The sequence below is a fragment of the Aythya fuligula genome, chromosome 26, assembly GCF_009819795.1.
Source record: "Aythya fuligula isolate bAytFul2 chromosome 26, bAytFul2.pri, whole genome shotgun sequence".
In the NCBI taxonomy this organism is placed as follows: domain Eukaryota; kingdom Metazoa; phylum Chordata; class Aves; order Anseriformes; family Anatidae; genus Aythya; species Aythya fuligula.
In genome coordinates this window covers 3,842,473-3,867,766 of record NC_045584.1, presented here as the reverse complement: position 1 = coordinate 3,867,766, position 25,294 = coordinate 3,842,473, and the positions used below count along the sequence as shown (strand labels likewise).

The following is a 25,294-nucleotide window of genomic DNA, read 5'->3' as shown; positions in this document are numbered from 1 at the left end:
TGGGTTGGAACGGATGTTAAAGACCATCCAGTTCCAACCCCCCTGCCACAGGCAACAACACCTCACACCAGCACAGGTTGCCCAAAGCCCTGCCCAACCTGGCCTTGAACAATTCCAGGGATGGGGCATCCACAGAATGTCTCCATGGCCATAAAAGCCAAAAACCTGTTATTTATACCAGCTGTTCACCCGCAGGATCCATTCAGTCCTCCACAAGTCCCTCTCACAAGCAGGATCAGTGAAGACAACGCCTGGGCCACCATACCATGCTCTTGACCATTGCCTCCAAAGCCATGTGGTCAAGCTTCATATGCTCCGAGAATCTTCTGGCCATATCACTTGGAGCAACAGCCCAAGGGCTGGACAAGCATCAGCAGTTTCTCCACAGCATCCCTGATCTGAGCCCCAGGTAGGCAGGAAACCTCTCTAGATGCCAGAGCTTGACAGATGGGGGCCTCTGTCACTTTCAGAAGGGAGTCTCCATTCCTAACCCTCACCGCTTCTTCCTGGTGCTCCTACAGGGTTCCAGCAGCTCAGAGTTTTGTTGGTCAGAGCCTTCAGCCCTCCTCTCTTACCAGGGCCGAATCTGTCCCGTCGCTGCAGATGTGCAGATGAAGCAGGAGCTCTCCTCTTGTTGCCAGAAGCCGCAGTCTTCCAGCCTTTCAGACTTCTCAACCTAATACACACAGACTCTGCTTGCCCCTACTGTGGTGAAGTCGGGGGTTCACATTCTTGTATCTGCTGTCCGATGTGACTCAGAATATGCAGTCAGTCTTTTTTCCATTGCCGCAGATGCTGCACAGTCGGCTGACCTCTTCATCCAGACCTCTTCTCCCATGTGCCTGGTGACAGGACGAGGGGGAATGGGCTTAAGTTGAGCCAGGGGAGTTTTAGGTTAGATGTTAGGAAGAACTTCTTCACTGAAAGGGTTGTGAGGCACTGGAACAAGCTGCCCAGGGAAGTGGTGGAGTCACCATCCCTGCAAGTCTTCAAAAGACGTTTAGATGTAGAGCTTAGGGAAATGGTTTAGTGGGGACTGTTAGCGTTAGGTCAGAGGTTGGACTCGATGATCTTGAGGTCTCTTCCAACCTAGAAAATTCTGTGATTCTGTGATTTATGATATTTCAAGAAGTTTCTCTGCTGAGTGCAATATTTTATTCTCTTAGTTTCTGTTTCTAAGTTTGGAACTACCCAGTTCCCACTATTTCTGAGGACAAGACTCTCCCTGTGAGCCACCAGGCTGCAGCAGAGCAGTGGACGCAGAACAGAAAGCTCAGTCCGTGTTGTGGGGCTGTTTTATTGCTGTCCTTAGGACTTCAGATGGATGGGCAGACTCGTGCTTGTGCCCAGCATTCCCCATTGTGCAAAAGTTAGATAAATTTGCGAATAACCCTCAGTAGGTGGTAGCATCAGGGCAGATTTGTATCGCCCTGTCAGAGATCTGAGTAGAACTAGGATACCACTTGGAAAATTAAATGAGTTTCAAAGAATCATAGAATTGTGGAATCACTGAGGTTAGAAATGACCTTCAAGATCATCAAGTCCAACCATTAACCTGACCTTTGAGTCATTATGGAGCAAATTACCTAAGCCATGAGCAGCCAGTTTCTGCAGAACAATAGTGTCCTGACATTTCTTAGCTCCTGTTTACTATAAAGTGATATTTAGGGATAAGCCTGCAATTGGAGGTAAAAGTATGCGATCTGTGGCATGGGGATAAAAATCTGCCTTGAGGCTACCCCTGTTAACCTGCCAGTGAAACTACCTCTTTCATTCAACTCCTGCATCCAGATGATTCATTAACATGTTGAATGGGACTAGCCCTAGAAATGAGCCCTGGGGAGCACCACCAGTGAGCAGTCACCAGCTAAATGTAGCCCCATTCACTAAAACCCTTTGAGTTCTACCATCAAGCCAGTTCATCACCCAGTGTAGCATGAACCTGGTTATCTCACAGTCAGACAGCTTGTCCAGAAGGCTGCTGTGAGGGACAGTATCAAAGGCCTTACTGACATCCAGGAAGATTACATCCGCATCCTTTCCTTCCACCACCGAGTGGGTGACCTTATCATAGAAGGAGATCAAATTACTAAGGCGAGTCTTTCCCTTGATGAACTCATGTTGACTATGTCTGATAATAGCTTTGTTCTTGAAATGCCTTTCAGTCTGCCCCAGCACAATCTTCTCCAAGATTGGTGAGTGTGCAATGGCTACTTCTGCTTTCCCTTCAGCCAGGATTTTGTTACCTGGTGTCTTTAAAATATACCCATGGAAGGTGATGTACATTGGATGGTTTCAGCTCTTCTGATTTGGTAGCTTTAGTGAAGACAAGGCATAGAGGGGAGGGATGTTCCTCAAACACAGCACAAGCTGGAAAAAACACATCTCTGTTGAGTCAGAGATTCCTTATTTTTCAGCTCTTTATAGGTTTAAACGCTCTTCACAAACCTGTCTGTTGTGCCCATCCTACTGTGCTGGAAATCCTCTCTCCATACAGATGGGAAGATGACCACACAAAACTCTGCAAAAAGCATAACAAAAAATACAATGCAAAAATCTTACTTCCCCATTTTTTACTTTCACCATCTTCTGATTGCTCTCCCTAAAACAGCCAACATTCCACTGTTTATGTGAAACTTCACTGCCAGGAACTAGGCATTAGTTTTGCAATACTGAACTTTCTTACAAAACATCCTGTCCTTCCTGGTCTAGTCTTGAAGTTACCTCCAAAAATGCTCTCTCAAATATCTCAATGCTTTTGGCAGAACGGAGATTGGAAAAGCAGACATGAATAGGAGAACCTTTACCAAGAGATCAAAGCCACCGTTCTCCTCCTAAGAAGGAAAATCCATGCCATTGGCAGCTTGTTTATCTGCAAGGAGTGTATTTTGATGACTTACTGCAGCAGTCTGAGAACTTCCAGCTGATGCAATAGAGAATATTTACACAATTTCAGGCTGGCAATGCAGAGGGAATGTGCTGTGGAGGGGACTGCTGTATTGCAAAATATGCAGATGGAGAAAGGAGCTAGTCATCGAGAGGGTGGGGACTTCACAGGAGCGAGTTCTTCTGGTGAGCTTCTTCTGTGAGATAAGCGTTGCTCTGAGAAGGCTGCTGAGCATATGGTGGAACATGGGATCTAGTGACTCATCCTGAATTTTCCATCAAAATTGAAATTTCATTTTCTTTGCACAAAAATACTGTCTTCCAGTACATGTGGATGGGGAGACATCTGGAGAAAAAAGCAGGTGAGTCCCTTTATACAAGTGGGTTCTGCTCCCATCTTCCCTGTACAGGAATTCTTGTCATTGCTGTGATATGGTCTGACACTAAGAAAAAGTTTGGAGGAGAGATGAGTCTACATTTCCATACCCGTGTTTTAGTGCAGGTCTCCTGGGGTCACCATGGCAAATGGGAAGCCTAGTTTGCATTTAGTAAGCCTGTAATGGATGATTTCAGAGCTGTCAATGTGACTGTTTTCATTTCATTGAAGAAATGGTAGCTGTGCATGTCAAAGTGAGGTAGCACTTTACCTTACCAGGGTTTGCTTGGTTTTCTGGTGAACAGTGGTTGGGGTGTAAGAAATCTTGGAGGGTTTGACACTTTCTTTGGTGGTTTACCTTCTGGAAGTGTTTACCTTGGGCAGTCAGCCGTTTGCCTGTAAGAAGTCATCCTATGTCCCAAAAGCCACTGACGGTGCAAACAATTACATTTCTCACTGTTAGAGCAGTAAGGTCTGGGACAGGCTTCTGGAAATCCTGCAGACAAAGGAAGATAAGATTGATCCTGTTAAACTCGGGAAAGGGATTATTCAGTGAGTCTGATAGCAAAGGGTGAGATCTGAGAGGTGTCCTAATGTAGGGACAGTAATACTAGTAACTGCTAAGACAGGAGGATAGAAGATGTGTGAAATCCCTGTCTCATTTGAACCTTACAGTTAACAGTTTTGTTTGTCTAAATCTGTAACTGGGAGACAACTAGATAATACAAGACTCTTCTAGGGTACAGAGATAGCTTCTTAATGTACTGTGAAGTTCAGGAGGCACAAATTCAATGCACTGAAGAAATATGTAACTTGGAGTTTCCTTATTTTGTGCCTAACTGTGAAAAGGAGGCAGTCTGACAGTGAAAAGGAGGAAGACAGGCAAAATTTTCACCCAGTCTTATGTATATTGGCTCCACCAGCAGAAAAGAAGTGGGGGTGGTGTAATGAGGAAGTGAATATGTGATGAAGCGAGAATTAGGTCTCTGTCCAAAATCCGTGGAATGCTGTTGCAAATCCAAGAGCTTGGGTGACCCACAGCAGCACTGCAAGGATCCTGCAGCAAAAACCCAGAGTCTTTGCCAGTGGCCTTCACGCAGCTTAGTCTTGGGAGGACTTGGAGTGACTTGGCTCAGCAGCCTCAGGCGTGTTTCTCTACTGCTCTGAACCTCATGAAGGCATTAGCATCTGTGTAAATGATTCTTCTATTAGAATGGGGATTTCCACAGGAGGTTTAGGTTGAATATTAAGAAAAACTTCTTTACCGTAAGGGTTGTTAGGCATTGGAATGGGCTGCCCAGGGAAGTGGTTGAGTCACCATCCCTGGAGGTATTTAAAAGATGTTTAGATGTAGAGCTTGGTGATATGGTTTAGTGGAGGACTGGTTAGTGTTAGGTCGGAGGTTGAACTAAGTAGTCTTGGAGGTCTCTTCCAACTTAAATGATTCTGTGATTCTGTAACGAACATGAGGCTTTCCTCCATGTCTCTGTTGGAGAAGACAATGTGCAATCAGAGCTCTTCTGTTCAGGGGTGAAATTTAGGAAAAAAATAAACTTTTTTTTCTTTTTTTCCACTGGCTTCCACAGTGTGGGACATCCCAGGCCAAGCATTCATCTCTTTCAGCAGGGGAGAACAACATGCCTGGCAAAGTGAGAACTCTGGTGGTCACTGTGTGAGCACACAGACAGTAGAGATCTTGCAGTGCCCCATAGTGGCAGGCGGGCACATGCAATGCCATTAGGGTGATGTGTGATGTCTGTCCCTTTCTCTGCCTGTGTCCATCTTTCTAAGTATGGGTGAGGGGCCTGAGAGGGGTTGCTTATGTTGACCACGCAGCCCAACCTACTTAGACATAGAGCATGGCAGTGAATGGAGCACAGAACAGTTTTGAGGTGGCTGGGCCTAGGCCTACCTCGTCATGGAAGGGAGCATTTCAAAACAAAATAGAACAAAACAAAACAAAACTTAATTTCCTAATGAAAAGTGAAGCAAAAGGGAAGTCAGAATGGAAAGTCAAAAGTTTATAAATGAAGCTCCCTTCCCATTGCAGCTCTGCAGACGGGTGCTTGATTTGTACCAAATCAGCGTGGTTGAAGCAAACTCTGCACAGTCCTTCTGCCCTGGAGAACTTTTATATCTGTCACTCTGAGGCCTGGCCATAGCCGGCCCTGTCCCTCCTTGGGGTCTGTCAGCTCCAGAAGGTTCCAGACCCCTGTAAACCTCCAGTCTCCAGCTGGGCCCTGTGCCTGTTACACGGGATCTCCTTGCCTCCAGCCAGCCCTGGTGATGCTCTTGTAGAAGTGTAATCCACAAAGAAGTCAGGCACTGTGTGTTGTGGTGGCCTTTCTGTACTGCTAGAGCTTTCATCTTCTGGATCTGCCTGTCTTAAGTCAATTCTGCTTTGAGACCTTCAGACCAGTCCTCTCCCCTCGTTGGCACTGGGACCAGTTCTGGCTGTACAGATCCATCCCTGCACCTCCCCTGCATTTCCACCAGTTTTCTCTGTCCCTTAGGGGAGTAGGTTAAGGTATCTCTCTCCCTTTCCCTGGGCTGAGGAGGAAACATACATCCTCTGCTTCATCTCATTTGACATGCAGTTGTGTTTCTAGCCCAGGAGAAAACGATAATGTTGAAAAAGTGATCCAAAAATAAGCTTACACCGTGTGTTAACAGTGATTTTTCCAGACCTTGTATTCAGAGTTTGGTTCAGTTGTGAGGCCAGGCACTGAGGAAGAAAAATTGATTGATTAATTACCTAGTTTTATTCTTGTGTGGCTTAAAGCCTGTATACTTAATGCCTTCTTTTAAAGGTGGTTAGATTTTAGGGCAGCAGAGACATCTGGAGGGATTTTCAGAATCATCAGTGTATCTTTTGCATCTCCTGGTTCTTAAATATGTCTTAAAATCTGCTTCTCAATATCAACTCAGTTACAGATGAAAACATTTAATAATTCAGTGTCATTATTAAAATTATATATATATATATATATATATATATATATATAAAAAGAGTCCAAATAAAACAAGTCATACCATGAACTGATGATGGCTGGTTTAGGTGATGCCTTTGATTCATTACAGATATTTATCTGGGTACAAATGACAGAGACTAGATATGTATTGTATAGAGAATATAATCCCAAGATGTGATGGTTTCTTTGATTTAAAATTAGGATTGCAACTGGAGCAGCTGTTATTTGACTTGCATCTCCAAATAAACTTCTCTCAGCACCTGCTGATGTACTAAGGTGACTTTGTGCTTTTAGAGTTGTTTGGATTCATCTAGTCATATTTTCTTTGTGAACTCTTGGAAAAAATAATCATTTTCAGGTCATATTTGCCAAGGCACAGTGACAGTAGGGAACTGGCACCTGCATAGTAGGCAGTAATATTCCAAATGATAAGAAGTGTTGGATTATTGGTGCCTCCTAGCACTCCAGTTTCAATTGATATGCAAGTGTATCTCCCTTGTTCTTTTCATTTGAGGAATATGGGAATAATAGTGAAAAATGAAGGAAGAACAGTAAAGAGACTGCTCCAGGCCTTGTGGCCAGTAGGTAATGGAGCAGAACTGGTCCTTTGGAGTGGGTTTGATCTCAATCTTAGTATTTATGGAGCCAGTTTGTGTACTGGAACTGGTTTTATTGCCAGATGATAAAAACTCATTTCTGTGCAAACTGATAAATGTCTAAGAACAAACTTAGGTGGCTGTGGAGCCCCTCCTGGCTCCCCAGGCCACTATGGGCTGCTCCTTGGTGCAGGTGGGTGCTACAGAAGCCAGAGCTTCTCCAGAGACACCAGAGCACCTACCTGACCACAGTCGTGACAAGACTGCAGTGGTCCTTTTGACACCTCACACCCAGACCAGTTCCTTATTCAACACTAAATAAGGATGCTCAGGGTCCCAGAGAAATTACTTGAAAATGAAGGCAAGGTGTCAGGTACTGCAGCTTATGCTTTCTTTCCCGTGTTCCTCCCTGCCCAGCACAGGCAGAGCCGTGCCCTGGGGACCGAGCGGCCGTGCCAGCCATGAGCGAGCAGAGCCACGTCAACAGCCTGTTCCTCAACGAGGATGCAGCCAAGAGGCTCAGTGCCGAGGGACGGGTCCAGAGGTTCCGGCAGGCAGTGCAGAAGCGGGCAGCGCGGGCCAAGAAACGGATGCACAGCATCACCGCCGAGAGCGCCAAGAGCTTCTTCAGGAGAAATGCCTTCGTCCTCTTCACCATCGCTGCAGTCTTACTAGGTATGGAGCTGATGGTGGGCTTAGGGGCAGGTGGTGGGCACCAAATATAAATGTGGGGAAAAGTTTATCCCACAAAGATTTTATTTTATCATAATAAATCAGCTGGGGAAGTGAAACTGGACAGCCCCTTTGTATATAGCTGCACTCACAAGAAGCCTCTGAGCAAACCTGGGTGATTTTTTCTGAGGATTAGTAGAGCTAGATCAGCAAACTGTTTCTGTTGTGGAATCTCCCTAAGCTCCAGCCAGAAGAAAAGACTCCCTCACACTCCCCCTCTGCAAGGGCTGTTGTCTTGCATGCAAGAGCTCTTCTGATTTGGACAGCATTTTGACTGCTGCTAGCTGGCCAGCCTCAAGCTGAACTCTACATGCAGCAGGCTTGTCAGAGTTCTCCTGAAACCATTAATCTGTGCTGTGTTTTGTAAGCCAAAAAGCATCCTACAAGTTTAGTTCCATAGTACAAAAAGGGGGAACTGATTCAGACAACTGGTCTGTGATACTGTGCAAACTAAAGCTGCCAAGCAGAGAGTGAATTGTCCCTAACTTCTAATCCAGGCTGGCTGAACTCAACTCTAATAGGTGGCTGGAAAAGGTCCCTGGGCTAACAAGGTGGGCAGTCACATCTCTTTGGTGGTAACGAGCTTCCTAGGAACAGACTCCAGAGGAGCAGCAGACAATACAGCAGGGAGTGGTACGCCTGTGGTTCAGCACGAGGCTCCTGTGCATACAGATATGTCAAAGGGATATAAAGCATACAGTAAAAATTGGAACATAACCTTTTAGAAAAGAAAGAGCATTTGCTCCTTTGCAGAGGGGAGAAGCTGAAAGGAGAAGAGGAAAAGGAAAGCCATATTGTAGGACTGACTGAGGGACAGACCACTGGATCACACTTTTCCATTTCCATTCTCATTCCTTGTTGATTCACAGGGATCATCCTGGCATTTTCCCTTCGGCCCTACCAGCTGACCTATCGCCAGATCAAGTATTTCTCCTTCCCAGGAGAGCTGCTGATGCGTATGCTCCAGATGCTGGTTCTTCCTCTCATTGTCTCTAGCTTGATTACAGGTGAGCAGAGCTTTCTGGTGCTTTCAGCCAAGACTATGCTAGTTGTCAGAGTACCCCTTTGTGTCCCAACTGCAGGTGTTGGGATAAGGTGGGCTAATAGTGACAAGCCTAAACCTACAGCTGTAGTGACCATGATTTACACTCATACCCTCACTGACTCAGTAGTGGGAAAGAGAAGCAGAAGACCTTTTGCTTTCTCATTAGACTGGGAAAGGCACAATGTGGTGTTTCCAATGCCCAACTCTTGAGCACTAGCAAGGATTTACCTGCTCTAGGTATCCTTGCTTGTGCAGAAGGGTTAGACAAGATGGCCAACAGAGGTCCCTTCCAACGTTAAGCAGTCAGTGATTCTGTGATTTCATTCCACATAACCTTAAACATCAAAGTGTGTTGCCCAAATCTGATTCAAGCTTCCAGTAGCCTAGGAGAGGTTAATTTGTGTCAGTCCAAAGAACTGAAGTTGATCACCAGCTGGAGAGCCTGTTTCATCCAGGTCTTCACAGAAGATACCCCAGCCAGCAAACTTTCAGACAGTGTAAAGGGTTGCAATACTTTCCACCCCTGAAACATCCCACCATTATGAATGTAAAGATCCAATGTACTGGGGTTGGATGTTATTTCCTTTCTGATAGCTTTAGGAGGAAGTTTTATATTAAGATAATATAAGATTTATAGATAATAGACCTTCTCACCTTGTCTGACTGTTTGCCTACACAGGAATGGCCTCACTGGATGGCAGAGCCTCAGGGAAGATGGGGATGCGGGCTGTGGTCTACTACATGGTGACCACAATCATAGCAGTCTTCATTGGCATCCTCATGGTGATCATCATCCACCCAGGGAAAGGATCCAAGGACAAGCTTCACCGAGAAGGCAGAATTGAGCAAGTGCAGACAACAGATGCCTTCATGGATTTGGTGAGGTAGGTGAACAAGCTGGTCTCGTGTGAGTCCGTATCAGTGAGAGTACATTCCTGCACTGAATGTCCTTTTGAAGTGTCACAGCTTTTGGAATACACTGTCAGGGAAAGAGGTCTTTGGCTGAGTCTTGCCTGGCCTGCTACTTTTAGCTCAGTCAGGACAGGCTTATCACCTTTCTGCAGAGCTACAGCCTTTGTACCATGCTTGAGTTTACACTTGAGCAAATCAGGCCCATTCTGCTAACCAGCTGTTTTGCATCAGGTGATGCTGGTTTATTAATGATCCCAGTAAAAAAGGTACTCAGACTCTGTAAAATAGAAATTTTAAATGCTATTTATTAAAGCTAACACCATAAAGAAAGAGAGGATAGTACAGATAATTTTATATCCTTTCAGATGTTGTGAACTCCAAGTTGTGCAGCATCTGTGATCAGGGTCTGTGAAAAAAAGTGTGGGAATGTTACTGGCAGCTGGGTATTCCTGCTCTGTGGGAAATTCCAAAGTTATATTTTTTAAGTGTTGTTTTGCAATGAACTGAAAAGTCCCAACTTCAGAATTTTCTACAGAAAAACAAAATGGAAATTTTCATCCTAAACATCTGGGAAAGTCAATCCATTCTTACCATTTTGTAAGCTTAACTCTGAGATGCTCAGCCTCTCCCTTTTTGCTTGTCAGGATATTAAGAAGCAAAGACCAGGGACGTGGTCCCACATGACATCCTCATCTCCAAACTGGAGAGAGATGGATTCAAAAGGTGGACCATTCAGAGGATAAGGAATTGGCTTGAAGGTCACACCCAGAGAGTGGTGGTCAGTGGCTCTATGTCCAAGTGGAGGCCAGTGACAAGTGGTGTCCCTCAGGGGTCTGTCTTGGGACCATTCTATGAAGCCCATGTTTGCTTGCTAGTCAAAAAGGACAATTAACTCTTTCCTTGTTTTATCTACTGCAGGAATATGTTCCCGCCCAACCTGGTAGAAGCCTGCTTCAAACAGGTATGAAAACCCATCTAACCTATCACCTTCCTTGATGCCCTGTTCAGTAGGCAATGGTCCAGCCTACTTCTCTGAGGGATGAGAACAAAGTTTGCTTTTTTACTGCTTTTCTCTAACTCCAACTGCTCAAGAAGGGGCATTGCAGTCATTAGCCTGTATTATAGCATCCCTCATGCAAGTTTTTTAGGCTGTCTGTACGTGGGGGGCTTCAAACCCTGGAGCAGACAGAGCAGAGCAACTCTGGTTTCCTGCTTCCATCTCATTCCACACTCAAAGTTAGGAAGAATTTGTGTAACCTCGGTTAGCAGATTTGGACTGGAAGTAAAGTGGGAACAGATTCTCCAAGGATTTGTCTCTTCCATAGTGCTAGTGCCCTTGGAAGCAGTATAAAGGGTTCCAGAAGTATAAAGAGGAGCCAGAATATCTGGGCCTCAGAGCTGGGGGTTCCCTAGCTGTGCTCCAAGATAGACACCTTCGCCTGATGGTAAGTAACAGGTTGCTGTAGTCATGGTGTTTGGTATTAGAGGGAAGAGCAATTTTAGAAGTATTTGTCCAACAAATAATCCTGTGGTGTTTTGTTGTTTGTTTTTTTTGCTAAACTTGGTAAACTGTGATTGAATGCAACTTAAAAAAAAAATCACGTCTAGGAACAAGGAGTGTGAAGAGTCCTACAGAAAGGGAGACCATATCCTGGAAAGCAGGGTCTCTGAAAAGGGTGTGGGGATATTGCGGAGAACATCAGTGACTGTGAACTTTTATTCTATGGTTAAATGGTCCTACGTGAGCCTAGGATTTCCAGAGAAGGAAGTAGTTAATTTTGTGTTAGTATCTCTAATTGCAAAGAGAAATGCTGAACACAGATAAACTACCTCCCTTTTAAAGTTGTTAAACATTAGAAGGCTACAGAGAAGAACTACAGTGCAGAGAAAAACTGGTCAAATAACATATGACCAAAACTGGTCATAAGTGAACAACTTCAGGGACTCAGTCTGTTTAGTCTATCAAATAAAGAGTCTTTGTCTTGCAAGAGTATAAATATATCCAAAGGAGAGAACAATCATATCAAAGGGACCAAGGGATCTCATGCCCAAGGTGGACGCATGATATTAGAAGTAATGACTGTAAAATGAGAGCAACAGTTCATTTGGAAAAGTCAATGCAGATTTTAACAGTGAAACAAACAATCCAGGGCAGTACAGAATTTGGTCTCTCAATATTTTTAAATTGAGATTAACAAAAAGGATGCTTTAGCAATATACAACCATACCCGAGTCAGTAAATGGTATCTAGGTGAAGTCCTCCAGATGCTCCAGTGCTCTCTTTTGACCTTAAGCTCTGTGAACATTTCAATGAAAGCACTAAGCCAGGGAGACTGAGAACACGTAAGGCAAGTTTCCCACAGAGGTCAGTAAGAACTTGCCATACTCTCCTTTCTTTAGGAAGCAATGCAATAGTCTAGCATGTTGTCCTAAGCTTCTGAACAAGGGCCTGTGAGTGCATCTGATAATCTGTGTCATTTCAGTACAAGACGCAGTACAGCACCAGGGTCTTCACCAGAACCGTTCTCCACAGCAGCAATGTCACAGCAGGTGTGACAACCACTCCACTCCCTGTGCCTGAGAACTTCACTGGCATCCTGGAGAACGTCACTCATGCCCTGGGGACCATCTCCGAGGTGCTGACCTTTGAAGAAGTCATTCCCATCCCAGGCTCAGCCAATGGGGTGAACGCGCTGGGGCTGGTAGTGTTCTCCATGTGCTTCGGTTTGGTGATCGGCAGCATGAAGCAGAAGGGACGGGCCCTGCGGGAGTTCTTTAACTGCCTCAACGAAGCCATCATGAGGCTGGTGGCCATTATCATCTGGTGAGGAACACGGCCGGTTGGAGCAGGAGGTCTGCAGGTGCAGTTTCCGCTGACCTGATGAGAAATGGGGTAGCATTAAGGATGACATGCACAGGAAAAGCAGATGGGCACAGCTCTCCTTTGGCTCCATCAGGCTGGAGGGAAAAGTCTGGATGGGATATTTGTTCACATTTCATTTCCTGTTTTTTTGTTTTTACCTTAGAAATATCAGGTACACCAGGACTTGCTTTCCTTGAGGCTGCTGGAAACATCCTTGGAAGACCAGAGAGCTGAAGTGGAAGATCTCTTAGCCTTACCAACAGGGGTAGGGTGTGAGGCTTTCCCACAGAAAGCTTTCCTTCCAGCTATGTTTCAGGAGTCTGACTTAGCTATGAGTCACAATAACCTACTGCCAGTTTCCTGCCACTCAGGGTGACACCTGTATGCATTAGCTGTGAAAGTGGACCTGGGTTGGCAAGATCATCTCAAAATTACTGCCTTTCAGTTTGAGGTCTCCCAGGCCCCAGCTCCTCTAGAGCTCAGCTGCTTGGTGCTTCCTGTGTAAGGCTGACTGTACTACATGGTTCAGATAAGCAAGGCATTGCTGCAATGAGTCCTCTTAGAAAACAGCATTTTAACAAATCTTATTTGAAGCTCCTTACCTATCTAAAACTCAAGCTCTGAATAGGAGCTTGTGGTAGGTACCATGAGACAGGAAAGATATGGGGCTGGCAGAATACAAGGAAATGCCTGACAGGGCATCTGTTAGCCCCACATCCTCTCCCCTATTTTTGATCACTCCAGCTTTCTTTCCCTGGTTTTCTAGTCACAGTCTTGTATTGTAGAGAAACATCCTAGGCACAGAGGGACAGGTCTTACACAAAAAGAAATAAAGGGGAACCCTGAGCTCATGGCAGAGAAATTCACTGCCTGGGGAGTTCCAGCCCCTCTGGGATCTTTTTCTCCACAGACAAGCCAAAATCTGGGGCCTTGCTTTCTTAAGGGGAGATAAGAGTTGCCTAAGGGCAAGAAAGGGAGAACACAGTGGAAAAAGTGGACCTGCATGCTACTCCCAGAGACGATTGCAAACTGCCTTCAACTGCCTCTTCCAGCAAAGAAAGGCAGGGTGTTGAGGGATAGGATATTGGTTGCACTTAGGAAGCTGCCTGTGCACATACACAGTAATGTTTGAAGACATCTCCTGACTTAACAAAATCCTGCTGGTATAGGAGGCAGGAGTATCCCCTGAGGCTCAGCACTCCTTCCTGAAGCCACAGTCTGCAGAGCATCTCCCAGGAGCTTCTTTTTCCTAGGGAGATCTGGTCATTACCTGCAGCCAAGAGTGTCTTCTACGAAAAAGGTCAGAGGAAATGAAATATTTGTGAAATCCTTTCCTGAAACTTTTCCAAACCTCCTACGCTAAGTTGGAGTTTGGCATGTGGACCTCTGAGCCTTGTGCATGAATTGCATGTGAGCTCCCGAGCTGTAGAGGCCAAGTCCTGAGAGGTGTGGCCATGGAGCTGTGATTTTCTTTAGTCCAGTTATTTGTCCATGTTTAGTTTAGTGCCCATGATATTCTCCATGTGTGTGTCATGACTTCCTTCTTGTGCAGCCTCACTGCTGCTCATGAGATGCATTGTTATGGGGGGAAAAAACCTGTAAGGAATGGAAAGGATAGCAGTGTAGCTGTGGGGTTTTACCTTGCTGGGCAGCTAACTCCACCACAACCGCTGCCTCATTCCCCCTCCTCAGGAGAGAAGGGGAAGAAGAAAGTATGCTGCAAAGAAAAAGAAAGTCTCATGGGTTGAGATCAGGATAATTTAATTAAAGGGGAAAAAAAAAAAAAAAAGACTTCATAAGAGAGGGAAAAAAAAATATTCTCTACTTCCCATCAATGAACGATGTTCAACCACATCCTGGGAAGCAGGGCCTCAGTATGTGTAGTGGTTGCTTGGGAGGGCAGACGTCTTCATAACAAGAGCCCCCCCTCTCCTTCCCCTTTCCCAGCGGTTGTGGTAGAGTTTAGCTGCCCAGCAAGGTAAAATTACCACTGCGCCTCAAAAAGAGGTTTCATACAAGCCACAGCTGTCTTCACAGATGTTGGTATGCCCAGTCCAAACTATACTAGCTATGGATTTTCTGTATGTTCCTATTCCCTGTACGTGAACCTCTAAAGATAACAAGGCTGATATCCCAGAGCATGCAGGACAATATTGCTTCGGCTCCCTCCTTCCCTTTTACTTCTGTAACTTTCTGTGCCTCTCAGTAAAAAGGACACCCTCAGCTCAGGCTCTGTTAGGAAAGGAAGGGACTGTGCAAACTCCTCTGTATAACCTCCACTAGCAGTGCTACAAGGAGTGTTGAGGAGACATGTAGGAACCTGGAAGGAGGAGGAAACCTTCACCACGTACTGTGTGCACACAGCAGTTCCCCAAAAGAGCATCAAGTGCTGTTTTTTGACTGCACAGCAAACAAGTCCAAGATCTTTTCACATTGCCAGAAAAGAAACCAGCAGTATCGTCCACTAACTAGCACACTTCTGATGTGGCAGCTTATTGAGGATATGTCCAGAAAGCATGCGTTGAAGCAAGTATGAAGTGTGGATGTCAGTTCTGAGAATTGTCCTTGTGTTTCTGCCACAGGTATGCCCCAGTTGGGATCATGTTTTTAATTGCTGGCAAAATCCTGGAGATGGATGACCTTGCAGTGATGGGGGGCCAGCTGGGGATGTACACGCTCACTGTCATCGTTGGACTCCTCATCCATGCCCTCTGCATCCTGCCGCTGCTCTACTTTATCGTCACCCACAGGAACCCCTGGGTATTCATTGCAGGGCTTCTGCAGGCCCTCATCACAGCCCTGGGCACCTCCTCAAGGTACGATGGCCACATAGTCCTGGGGAGAAGTACGGTGTGGATATTCTGGGGCTGCTTCTCAGCACTTCCATCACCCTCAGTGCAGTGCTGAGGTCTCACCATTTCTAGCACTACCAGCTTTTTGCACTGGTCCAGCCAACTCAATTGAGAGTGGAAGGATTCCCACTCCCCTGCTCAGGAGCCCGAATTGTGTTGCCATCTCTAACCATCAGTGCGTGACCCATAGTCCTCCTCACCAAGCACGGTGGAGGCTCTTTTTGCAGCACTGAAATACCGAGCTCAAAAGACAAATCAATCACCCCTCAATTCCAACATTATTCCCCGTGCACATATCTCCACACACATGTACTTGCACACATTTGCACATTTCTCTTTTCCAGGCACACAGACTGTGTGCAGCTGGCATTAAACTCACAGGAAGCCTAGGCAAAAGCACAAACAAATGTTCGGTGACTCACACAACCAAAGCAACAGATTGTAGGTTGCTGTTATATTATTAAGTGGTGTTTCTTGACGTATTCATTTCCTGGCAAGCACAGAGTCTCTCCCACGTGCATTTTGACACCGAAACACACAGCATTTTTCTTGCTCGTGTTCTCTTTCAGAAACAATTCTCTGCTTTTGCTGCAAGATATATTCTCACACTTGGGTCATTCTTGTCTTATGCACTGAGCTGGGGAAGAGAGAGGACTCAAGTTTTTTAATAGCTGGAAGAGGAGTTTTGGTCTTGAGGCTCTGTCCTATGTACCCAGAATTCCCCAGAATCACCTTCTTTTGGTGTTGTACCAGCTTCACCAGCTTCAGGGCCACACAGCCCCTGCCCAGCCCCTGAGGAAAGTCATGTCTGAACGTGCAACTGCAGCGTGCAGCATATCTGAGGAACCCTTGCTTAGACTGTTCTTTCTCCTAGCAGCATCTGGCCTCTGGCTCACATGGCAGGGTGAAAAAGCAGGTGGGTAAGGTCATAAACCAGGCAGAGGCTTAGTCCCTCTTCCACAGTCAGCATATACCCAATTCATGTTGTTTTGTAAATTCCTTTCAGCTCAGCGACTCTGCCCATCACCTTCAGGTGTTTGGAAGAAAACAATGGTGTGGACAGGCGCATCACGAGGTTTGTTCTGCCTGTGGGAGCTACAATTAACATGGATGGCACTGCTCTGTACGAGGCCCTTGCAGCCATCTTCATTGCACAAGTCAACAACTATGAACTTGACTTCGGGCAGATCATCACAATAAGGTGACTTTTGAAAGAGTTATGGGGCTACAGGAGGGATTCCAGTTTTGTTGGCTTATCTGAGGTGCTTTCAAGTTCCTCCTTTGCTCAGAAGATACAATGAGATTAGAAAAAAATATGGAAAAGGAAGGTGAAACCTCCAGGGGTATAAGTAAATATGGTTTTGGGTGCCACATCTTGGAGGCTCCCCTCAAGCCTTTATTGGATTTCCAAGTCTGGGCCATCCCTTAGATAGAGCTGCAGTGTGCAGTCCATGATGGGTGGGTGCCTGCAGGGGAAGCTTGGGTGCTGTGTCAATGTCACCATCCTGCTCTGTGACCAGAGCAGAAGGGTTGCCCAGATGGTTTGAAAATAATATGTTAAGATGCTTCCTGACACTTCTGCAAATGCAACTGCCTATTTTCTTCTCTCTGCTGATAGCTGTGCTTTCCTCTTCCCTCCAGCATCACTGCCACGGCAGCCAGCATTGGAGCCGCAGGTATTCCCCAGGCAGGACTGGTGACCATGGTCATAGTGTTGACATCAGTGGGGCTGCCTACGGAAGACATTACACTGATCATCGCTGTGGACTGGTTTCTGTGAGTTCTCTGCTCAGCAGCATGCATTTCTCTGTGTTCCTTACCAATGTGTACAGAGTTCATCTGCATTCCCACTGTCTCTGCTACAAGCAGACTCAGTAACCTGAGGCCTGAAACACACTCGTATCCACGAGACCTTTGCACAGTAACCCTCTGTTCATGCTAGAGTCTTCACCATAGACTTCAGTGACCAAGTTCATGTACAGACCAGCTTGGTGACCAAGCAGAATGTCCTTTGTTTGGTTTATCTAACAAGATAATTATCAGAAACAATCTGCAGGCTGATAGGGACAGGTTGTGCCAGTAATACACAAATTCATGCTGCAAAGTGATGCTGGTTCTGCCCTACCAAACAAGGCAGGTGGGATAAGACTGGCCTGTACAAAGTTGAGGAGGTCATAGAGGGGTGCAGCTAGCCAGCTACATTGCTCCTTTTCTGCTTTCTTCCATTTTAAAACCTTAGGAGAAGTGATTTCACAGGAGTGTTCTTAGGAACCAGATTGAAGAATGCATTTGTACGATGCTCTCAGACACATGATCTGATTTTTTTTTTTTTTTTTTTTTTTTTTTTTTTGGGGGGGTGGTCCTTTGGGATAGGTTTGCATCAGAATTTCTGAATTTATAAAACAAATACAACTGAATTATAATGGATGTGGCAAGGCTCATCTAAATCTGCAGAAAGGCTTGAGCAGGCCTTTGGAGAGGAATCCATCTCTGTGGGTCCACAGTAACAATGTTTTTCCTCATTTTCCTCATTTCCTCTGGGAGTATTGTGTCCAGTTCTGGGCTCCCCAGTACAAGAGGGACATAGAAGGGCTACTAAGATGATTAGAGGACTGGAGCACCTGTTGTATGAGGACAGGCTGAAAGAACTATGCTTGTTTAGCCTGGAAAAGAGAAGACTGAGGGGAGACCGCATTAAAGTATGTAACTTATATGAGGGGAGGGTGCAAGAGGATGGAGCCAGTCTCTTTTCAGTTGTGCCCAGTGACAGGATGAGAGGCAACAGACACAAACTGAAGCACAAGAGGATCCAGACAAATATAAGGGGGCACTTCTTTACTGTGAGGGTGACAGAGCACTGGGACAGGCTGCCCAGAGAGATTTTGGAGTCTCCTTCTCTGGAGATATTCAAAACCCTCCTGGATGCCATCCTGTGCAAAGTGTTCTAGGTGATCCTGCTTGGCAAGGGGGTTGGACTAGATGATCTTCAGAGGTCCCTTCCAACCTCATCTGTTCTGTGATTTTGTGATTCTGTGATTTTGTGGCAAGTCCAAAATTTTTCATTGAGATATTGGGAATGCAACAGAACAGGAATGAATGTGAAGCCTGTACTCAGGCTAGCAATGTAGGAGAGCTCTCTGGGAGTAATTTCTCTGTAAATATTGAAATGCCAATTATTAGAGTGACTTGAAAAGTCAAAAAAAAATCATTGAAGAAAACTTCATGTTTCTTGAAATATTCTTAATCCCCTTAGCTGATACTAAGAAGCTGCATCTAATTTTTCTCCCTGATTTTTCAGAGACCGCCTTAGAACGACCACCAATGTCCTGGGGGATTCTCTGGGTGCTGGCATTGTGGAGCATCTCTCCCGGCACGAGCTGGATGCACAGGACTGCGAACTTGGTAATTCTGTGATAGAGGAGAAACAGCAGCCTTCCCACCTGGTCTGCCCACAGAACGACACCCTTTGGCACCCCAGGAGTGAGACAGCATTGTGAAATCAGGCAGCAGAGAGCAAATTAATGCTGTAAAAAGCCAAGACTTGAAAAAGAAGTCTTGGAGGACATTCTGGAGAACAGAGAAAGATCCACTTTCAAAGACCTACACTTTTCTTCTCCCTCTCCCACATGCAGTTCCCTTAATCCCATTTCTCCCCTATCTCTTTCCGACTGACATTAAAGAAGAGAAAATTAAACTGCAAAGAAACTTTTGTTCCACAAAAGCCTGATTTAGTCATTCTTATCGGGATCCAAGTGTTTGACCTGAGTAAGTAAGACTCAGTGAATGAGCTGGACTAAGAGCTCCCTCATTTCTGAGCTTAAGTATGAGCACAGTTAAGTGACAAAGTGGGTTGGTGACACCACCACCTGTGGACCGGGACCAGAATATTGCCATGATGTCTCCTTCCTGCAGGAAACAGCTGCAGAGCAGCAAAGCCTTTATTTGTTCAGTGGCTTCCCCTGAGCATATAAAGCTTTTAGCATTGGCCGTTTGGAGATCTCTGGAGAGCCCCAGCACTCCTGTTCAACTCTTCACTGGCAAGTGTTTATGGTAAACCCAGTGTCCTCCTTGCTCACAGTCCTGGTGTTTGCACAGTAACACCACTAATGCTTCCTGAAGGCTTCTTGCTCCTCTGGCAACCTTTCTGGCTGTAGGTATTAATGTCGCCCAGCTCCTGAAGGAATGTGCAGCAGGGACAGGGCTTATTGTGCTGGCTGGTAGTACAAATAGAGGTCATACCAGCCTTTTATTAATGGCAGCAGCTAAAGGATCGTGAAAGCAGCAATTGAAGAATTGATTAGATCTGTTATTGAGCCTCTGAACCAGCTCTCCCCTCTACAAAGCTCTGCCAAACAGCAGTTAACTTAGTTTCTTTTTAGAAATCTGTTCTCTTATTGAAACCAGAAGGGAACTGCATAGGTCATGACCAGTCTGCCCACCTGAGTAGCTGGATGGTGCCTCCATGCCAGGGATGACTCCCTACCACCCGTTTCACTCAGATAATTCCTCATCATAAAACTCCAAGGAAACAGTTCGTTCAGGCATCTTTGGCTATTTTCAGAAGCGCCTTTCCTTCAATCACAGTGCTCAAGAATGTGCTTCAAAATCTCTTGGTCTTTCTACAGCTCTTTATCTTTTCTAGACAGTGCACAATCACTTCTCAGCACTTGTAGAAGATGCCAGACCCCAAACTTATAAATGTAGTTTTCATCAGGATAAATTTCTTAGTTCCTACCAAATTGAGTTCAGTTTCTGTTTCACACATGGGCATAAGCCCACATGACATCTGGATCATCTCATAGGTCCAAGCAACAAGTAGGGACCTGCTTTGTCTGTGCTCTATCCCCCTTCCATGGAACAGAGGAACAGAGTCCTCATGTCTCACATCAGTAAACAGGACCAGCAGGACTTGCTTCATAATCTTCAGGTCATCTCCACGAACATCCAGAAAATGAGTATCTAAGACCCAACTTTGAAGATGGAAAGGATCCACAGTTTTGGGGCTACTCTATTGTAACTATTCTGCTTCTGAAAGGCCAGAAACAGCAGCAAACAGCCTCCTGGCACAGCTGAGCTATCTAAACTTGATTGAGGATATCAACCAGTCTGCTCATTACTCCAGACTCAGTATATCTCTTGAACCCCTCTACCCTGGCTTCCCAGAATGATCCTTTCCATCCAAAAGCCCTAGCCATACGCTGACAGGCACCTCTAAGTGGACCACAGGACAGAAGACCCCAGAGCCATCTGCTCGAGGCAGCTTTTCCAACTACAATCACGCCTGCCCGTCTTTAGCTCCTCAGTGTAAGAAAAACTTCCTAGAACACATTTCTTGAAGTGCCCAAAGCCAGATCCTGAGGCCCTTTTTGGTCCTTCAGGATTTGCAGGGTTATACATTTGTGCTGCCATGTTCCACAGCCTGTAGGTAAACACAGTTTTCTACGTTTATGGGTTGGGATAAAGGTGGGAATCTGAGATAAACAGTCAAATGCATCTCTTTCAGATAAAAACAGATAACACAGAAGAATTGTACTGTAGTCCTGCTTAGTAGTAGTTGGCCCCAGACTTCACAGCAGCAGGCTGTTTCCTGACCACTGGAGGCAGGTTACTTGTTCTGACAAGAGATCTATGCTAGCAGGGGCAAGCTGCTGTTGTACAGTTACGTATCTGGTTGTTCTTCACAAATATTATTCCTATTCCATCAGCTAAAACATTCTTAGATGTATAGATTTTGACCTACTGCATGCTTTGTCTGGTGCAGTGCACCCTTCCTCTCCTGAGACTGTCATCAGTAAAAGCAACCAGAGCAACTGTATAACCCAGTGGTATTTTGGTCCCTGAAAGGTGATGGTCAGTTGTTGTTTTTTTTTTTATATTATTATTTATTTATTTATGTTTTGTTTTGTTTTGTTTTGTTTTTAAACTGAGATAGTGGAAGACTGCTGGGTAACAGTGGAAGATAATAAACTCTTAATTAGAATATACATGGCCCAAGAAATTGGCGTTGTGTGGAATATGCTGCTGAACCTAGGAAAAGATGACATTTGCAGCTGTCGTAACTGTTTCCTAAGTTTTGCTTGGTTACGGAGATGTAACAGGAACAAAAAAAATGTCCCAGTTCAATGAGTGTTGGCTTTCATATGGGACCTGACCTGTGCATAACATCTAGACAATTAAAATTCTGTTTAAAAGGAAGGAGGAGGTAAATGGGAATTAGATCCTTGTTCATCAAGTATCGAACTGAGATGATAATCAAGTGTGGGCCTTGGCTTCTACAAATGGACATTTGCCTTGTACAAATTTGTACTTTTTCAGCTCAGAGGCAGGGACAGATGACAAAATCTATCCTGTACCTTTGCATTAATCACCTGCATCTCTGCCACAGTAACATGGACAGAATATTTCTATCTTACACTTCGGGTTTTCTCACTCTTAATGCCTGAACTATGCTATTTAAGTTGGCTGGACTATCACTTCCCTATCCAAGACCAGTTTAAAAAATAATAATAATAATCAGTCTGACAAACTCAGAAGGAACCCGAAGGAGCTCTGGTTAACATTATTTTCTTATTTTTACCTGCCATTGGGTGCCCAAGGTCAGGTATCCCAGAGGGAAGGCTGGCTACACCTGTGGGTCCAGGACCTCAGGGACCAAACTGGTCCACATACTCTGACTGATGATTTTCCATCTGTGTTTTGGTTTCTGTAGCTGTAAAACAAATAAATGGATGCTATCTGCCCCATAATAGCTAGAAATGTAGCTACAATATCAAGGTTGCTAAGTCTAAAACGAGAAAAGTTACCAATTGTTTCTTTCTAATTTTTATAAACTATTGTAGTCCAACTTTTGAGGCAAAACTAAACCTTTAAAGCAGAAGGCCAGAACACTTAGTTCACAGCAGTGTTTATTATTCTCCACATTCAATTAAAGGATTACAAATGTTCAAAATACAAGAATAGCTTCTAGGACAGTCATTCTTGGTGTAGGACTGTAAATAGCACTAACAGGAATACATCACTCAAGAATGTCTGAGATGTTAAAACAACAAAATCCAACTGCTCAAATCTTCTTGGTCATAATTACTTGCTATTTATACCCAGGAATAGAGAGCAGTTACTATGACTTTCAGCATACATTGGATTTTTTTTTCCTGTCTTTATGGGACTTACAGAAAATAGCACTGAAAAAGATCCCAAGAAGTCATCTAGGACATTCTATGTTCCCAGGCAGCAAGAGCTAGACCCAAAACAATCCCCCCCCCCCCCCAAAAAAAAAGCTGCTTGTTAAGCTCTTCTGATCTCCAAGTTAAGTGTTCCAATGCATTTTTTTTCTTCTCTGACACAAATCTCTCTTGTTACAATGCAAGAACATTATTTCTTGTCCTGTCCCAGTGAGTAGGATAAGAGATTATTATCCTCCTCTTTGCAGCATTTTTATCTTGTATGAATGGTATTATAATGTCTGCTCTTCTCCTTTCTAGACTAAACAGACCCAGTTCTTTCAGTATACCCTCACAGGTAATAATCATTCACATTCCTGTCCTCTGGACTTTTTCCTCACTCTTTCACATCTTTCTTAAAGTGGAGTAACTAAAATTTGACACAACAATCCAACTAAAGATTTATTAGTGCTAAGCACTGAGGAAAGACTCTTTCATGTACATTAAGATTTAGATCTTAGACTCAAATTACCATAGTTTAACAGCATGCTCTGCTTCAGCTGATCAAGGTAACTGTCCATGATGCATACCTACAGCAAGTTCAAGTCTGTTCAGCTTATCTTAAATCTTAGTGAGGTTAGACTCTAACTTTGATGAGATGGCTGTATCCAAAGACTGGATCTTAATCAAAGAGTTTTAAGATACACTGCATTAGCTTGTATCTGCAGTGGGCTAAGACAGCACTAACTTACCATTAACACAGCTCAGCTGACATGAGTCTAACCCATCATAAAGAACAGACCTGCTTACAAAATCCAGTAAAATGCTTGATTTTTTCACAACAGCATGACAGCACCGATAGCAGTGGTAATCCATGCTAATTCCTACATCATTTTAAGCAGAACTGCTGCCTAGCTAGTAATTTCCCAGCCTGTGTTTGTGCTGCTGATTATTGTTACCTGAATATAGTAATTTCTATTTGTCCATATTGAATTGCATCTAGTTTTTCTTCTTTTCTTCTTTTTGCAGACTATTTGTCCAACTTCTCAAGAAAGCATTGAATTCTAATCCTGAAGAGACTTCCTGTATATAAAGGGCAAACTGGTGGATGAATTGGAAGAAAAGATTGATGGATTGGACTCTAGCTCAAATAGGAATCAATTCTGGGAAGTCTGTGGCTTGGGTTATACCTAGAGTCAAACTAGATGATCATAAGGGTCCCTTCTGGCTTTATAATATATGCACGTGCTTTCTGGTTTAGAGATATTGCAAAGGGTCCTCCTAGCTTGATCATTTTCAAAAGCTATCTGAAAGGATCCTAATGATACTTCTGTAAAAATCAGCAGGACTCTAAACTGTTTTCAGTTGCTGTTAGCAGATATGTAAACATACCACAAAAGGGGCTCTCCATGTCACATTGCATCAAAATGTCCTCAGTTGTTCCCACAAAGTAGCACACTCCAAGGCTGGCCATTTGTGATTTCCTACCTTCCACACAAGATTAACGGAGCACAAACAAGTAGTCATTTTTGAATACTGCAAACCATTCTACTGTGGGGAATTTCAGAATTCAGATCATATTTTTTAGCTCTGGTGTTTACCCATGTTGTTAACCAATTTATGATTGGGATTGTCTATCCGTTTACAATACCCAGACAGTATTGTTAGGAATTTGTTTACGTATATATGTGTGTGTGTGTTTGTGTGTATAGGTATATATATATAGGTGTATATATAGAGAGAGATATAAATATATATATAGGCTTATATATATATATATGAAAGGGGCGCGTGTACACAAATACATACATATATACACAGAGTTAACTTTTTTTTTTTGCTAATCCAAAAGAGAAAGAAGATACTAAACTCTCACTCTGTTAAGTTGCATACTTAATTTTGATGCCTGACTTGTTTTGCATAATTAATTCTATCCTTAAAACAGCAGAAGCTATTTCATATCTTTCCCGTAATGAATCTTCTAAAGCAAGGTTTGTCAGGAAGGAGCTCAATGCATGCTGCTTTTGAGTTGTACCTGCTGGTGACATAATTAGAACTTATCAACATGTGGAGAGAACTCTACAATTCATCTTTGAATTCCCTGCATATATCCCAAGGACTCCAGTCCCTGATGTGTCTAACCTTGCAAAGAGGCAGTCTTTTAAGAGCTCAGCCAATAACATGAAAGTGTTTGTATTCTTCCCAAACCCAAACACTGACCTTGTACTAAATCAGCCTTTGAAACTGCATAACTGACAATATGAAATCATTTTATCAGCTGTCTTTTTAAATTATCAGATATTTGAGATTTTATACAGTCTTTTCTTTACTGCAGTAGCAGCTTCTAGTTGCAGAAATTATCTAAGTTTCTCCTTTTGGCAAGCAATTTATTCCTAATGATCAGATGGGCAATATTTGGATGAAATAGGGAGTTATCTCAATGCATATGTACATGAGGAGCTCTTGGATTAGGGCACATCTCTTAAAAATTAATTTAAAGAGAGAAAATAGATGAAGAATATGGATTTTCACACAATAGGCCATGAATCACATTAAGTATGTTATATGTGTACACTGTCTCAGGAGCCAGATCTGCCCATATGATCTGTCCTGAAATCATGTCCTTTTGCTATACCCAAGGAGGAAAGAAATAACTGGAAATCACTGCTATATAGCGTGTTTGTAGCATTCTGGCAGTTTTACGATGTTAATTTCCAAGGCCTTTCTCTTCATGCTGTGAGTTTCAGTGTCAATAAAGATTGCATATTTGAAAAATAAAGGGAATTTTTTCCACGATGCTTTTCAATTCTTTTTTTTTTTTCTAATATTTTCCCTCGGAACCATGACAGTTAGGAATGTTACTTTTAGCATTAGGCATCACACATCTTTATGTGTTTAAC

General features: G+C 44.1%; 1 protein-coding gene across 1 annotated transcript; it reads left to right on the top strand.

The window, feature by feature from the left end:
• The first annotated feature begins 3,112 nt into the window (after positions 1 to 3,112).
• Positions 3,113 to 22,750, top strand: LOC116499092 (excitatory amino acid transporter 4-like). Its single transcript, XM_032203706.1, has 11 exons — positions 3,113 to 3,248; positions 7,248 to 7,505; positions 8,432 to 8,569; positions 9,287 to 9,491; positions 10,438 to 10,480; positions 12,003 to 12,343; positions 14,965 to 15,198; positions 16,241 to 16,435; positions 16,876 to 17,010; positions 18,533 to 18,636; positions 22,716 to 22,750. Exons 1-11 carry the CDS (start codon positions 3,215 to 3,217, stop codon positions 22,718 to 22,720), a joined length of 1,692 nt encoding a protein of 563 aa, XP_032059597.1. The 5' UTR covers positions 3,113 to 3,214; the 3' UTR covers positions 22,721 to 22,750.
• The last annotated feature ends 2,544 nt before the right edge of the window (positions 22,751 to 25,294 follow it).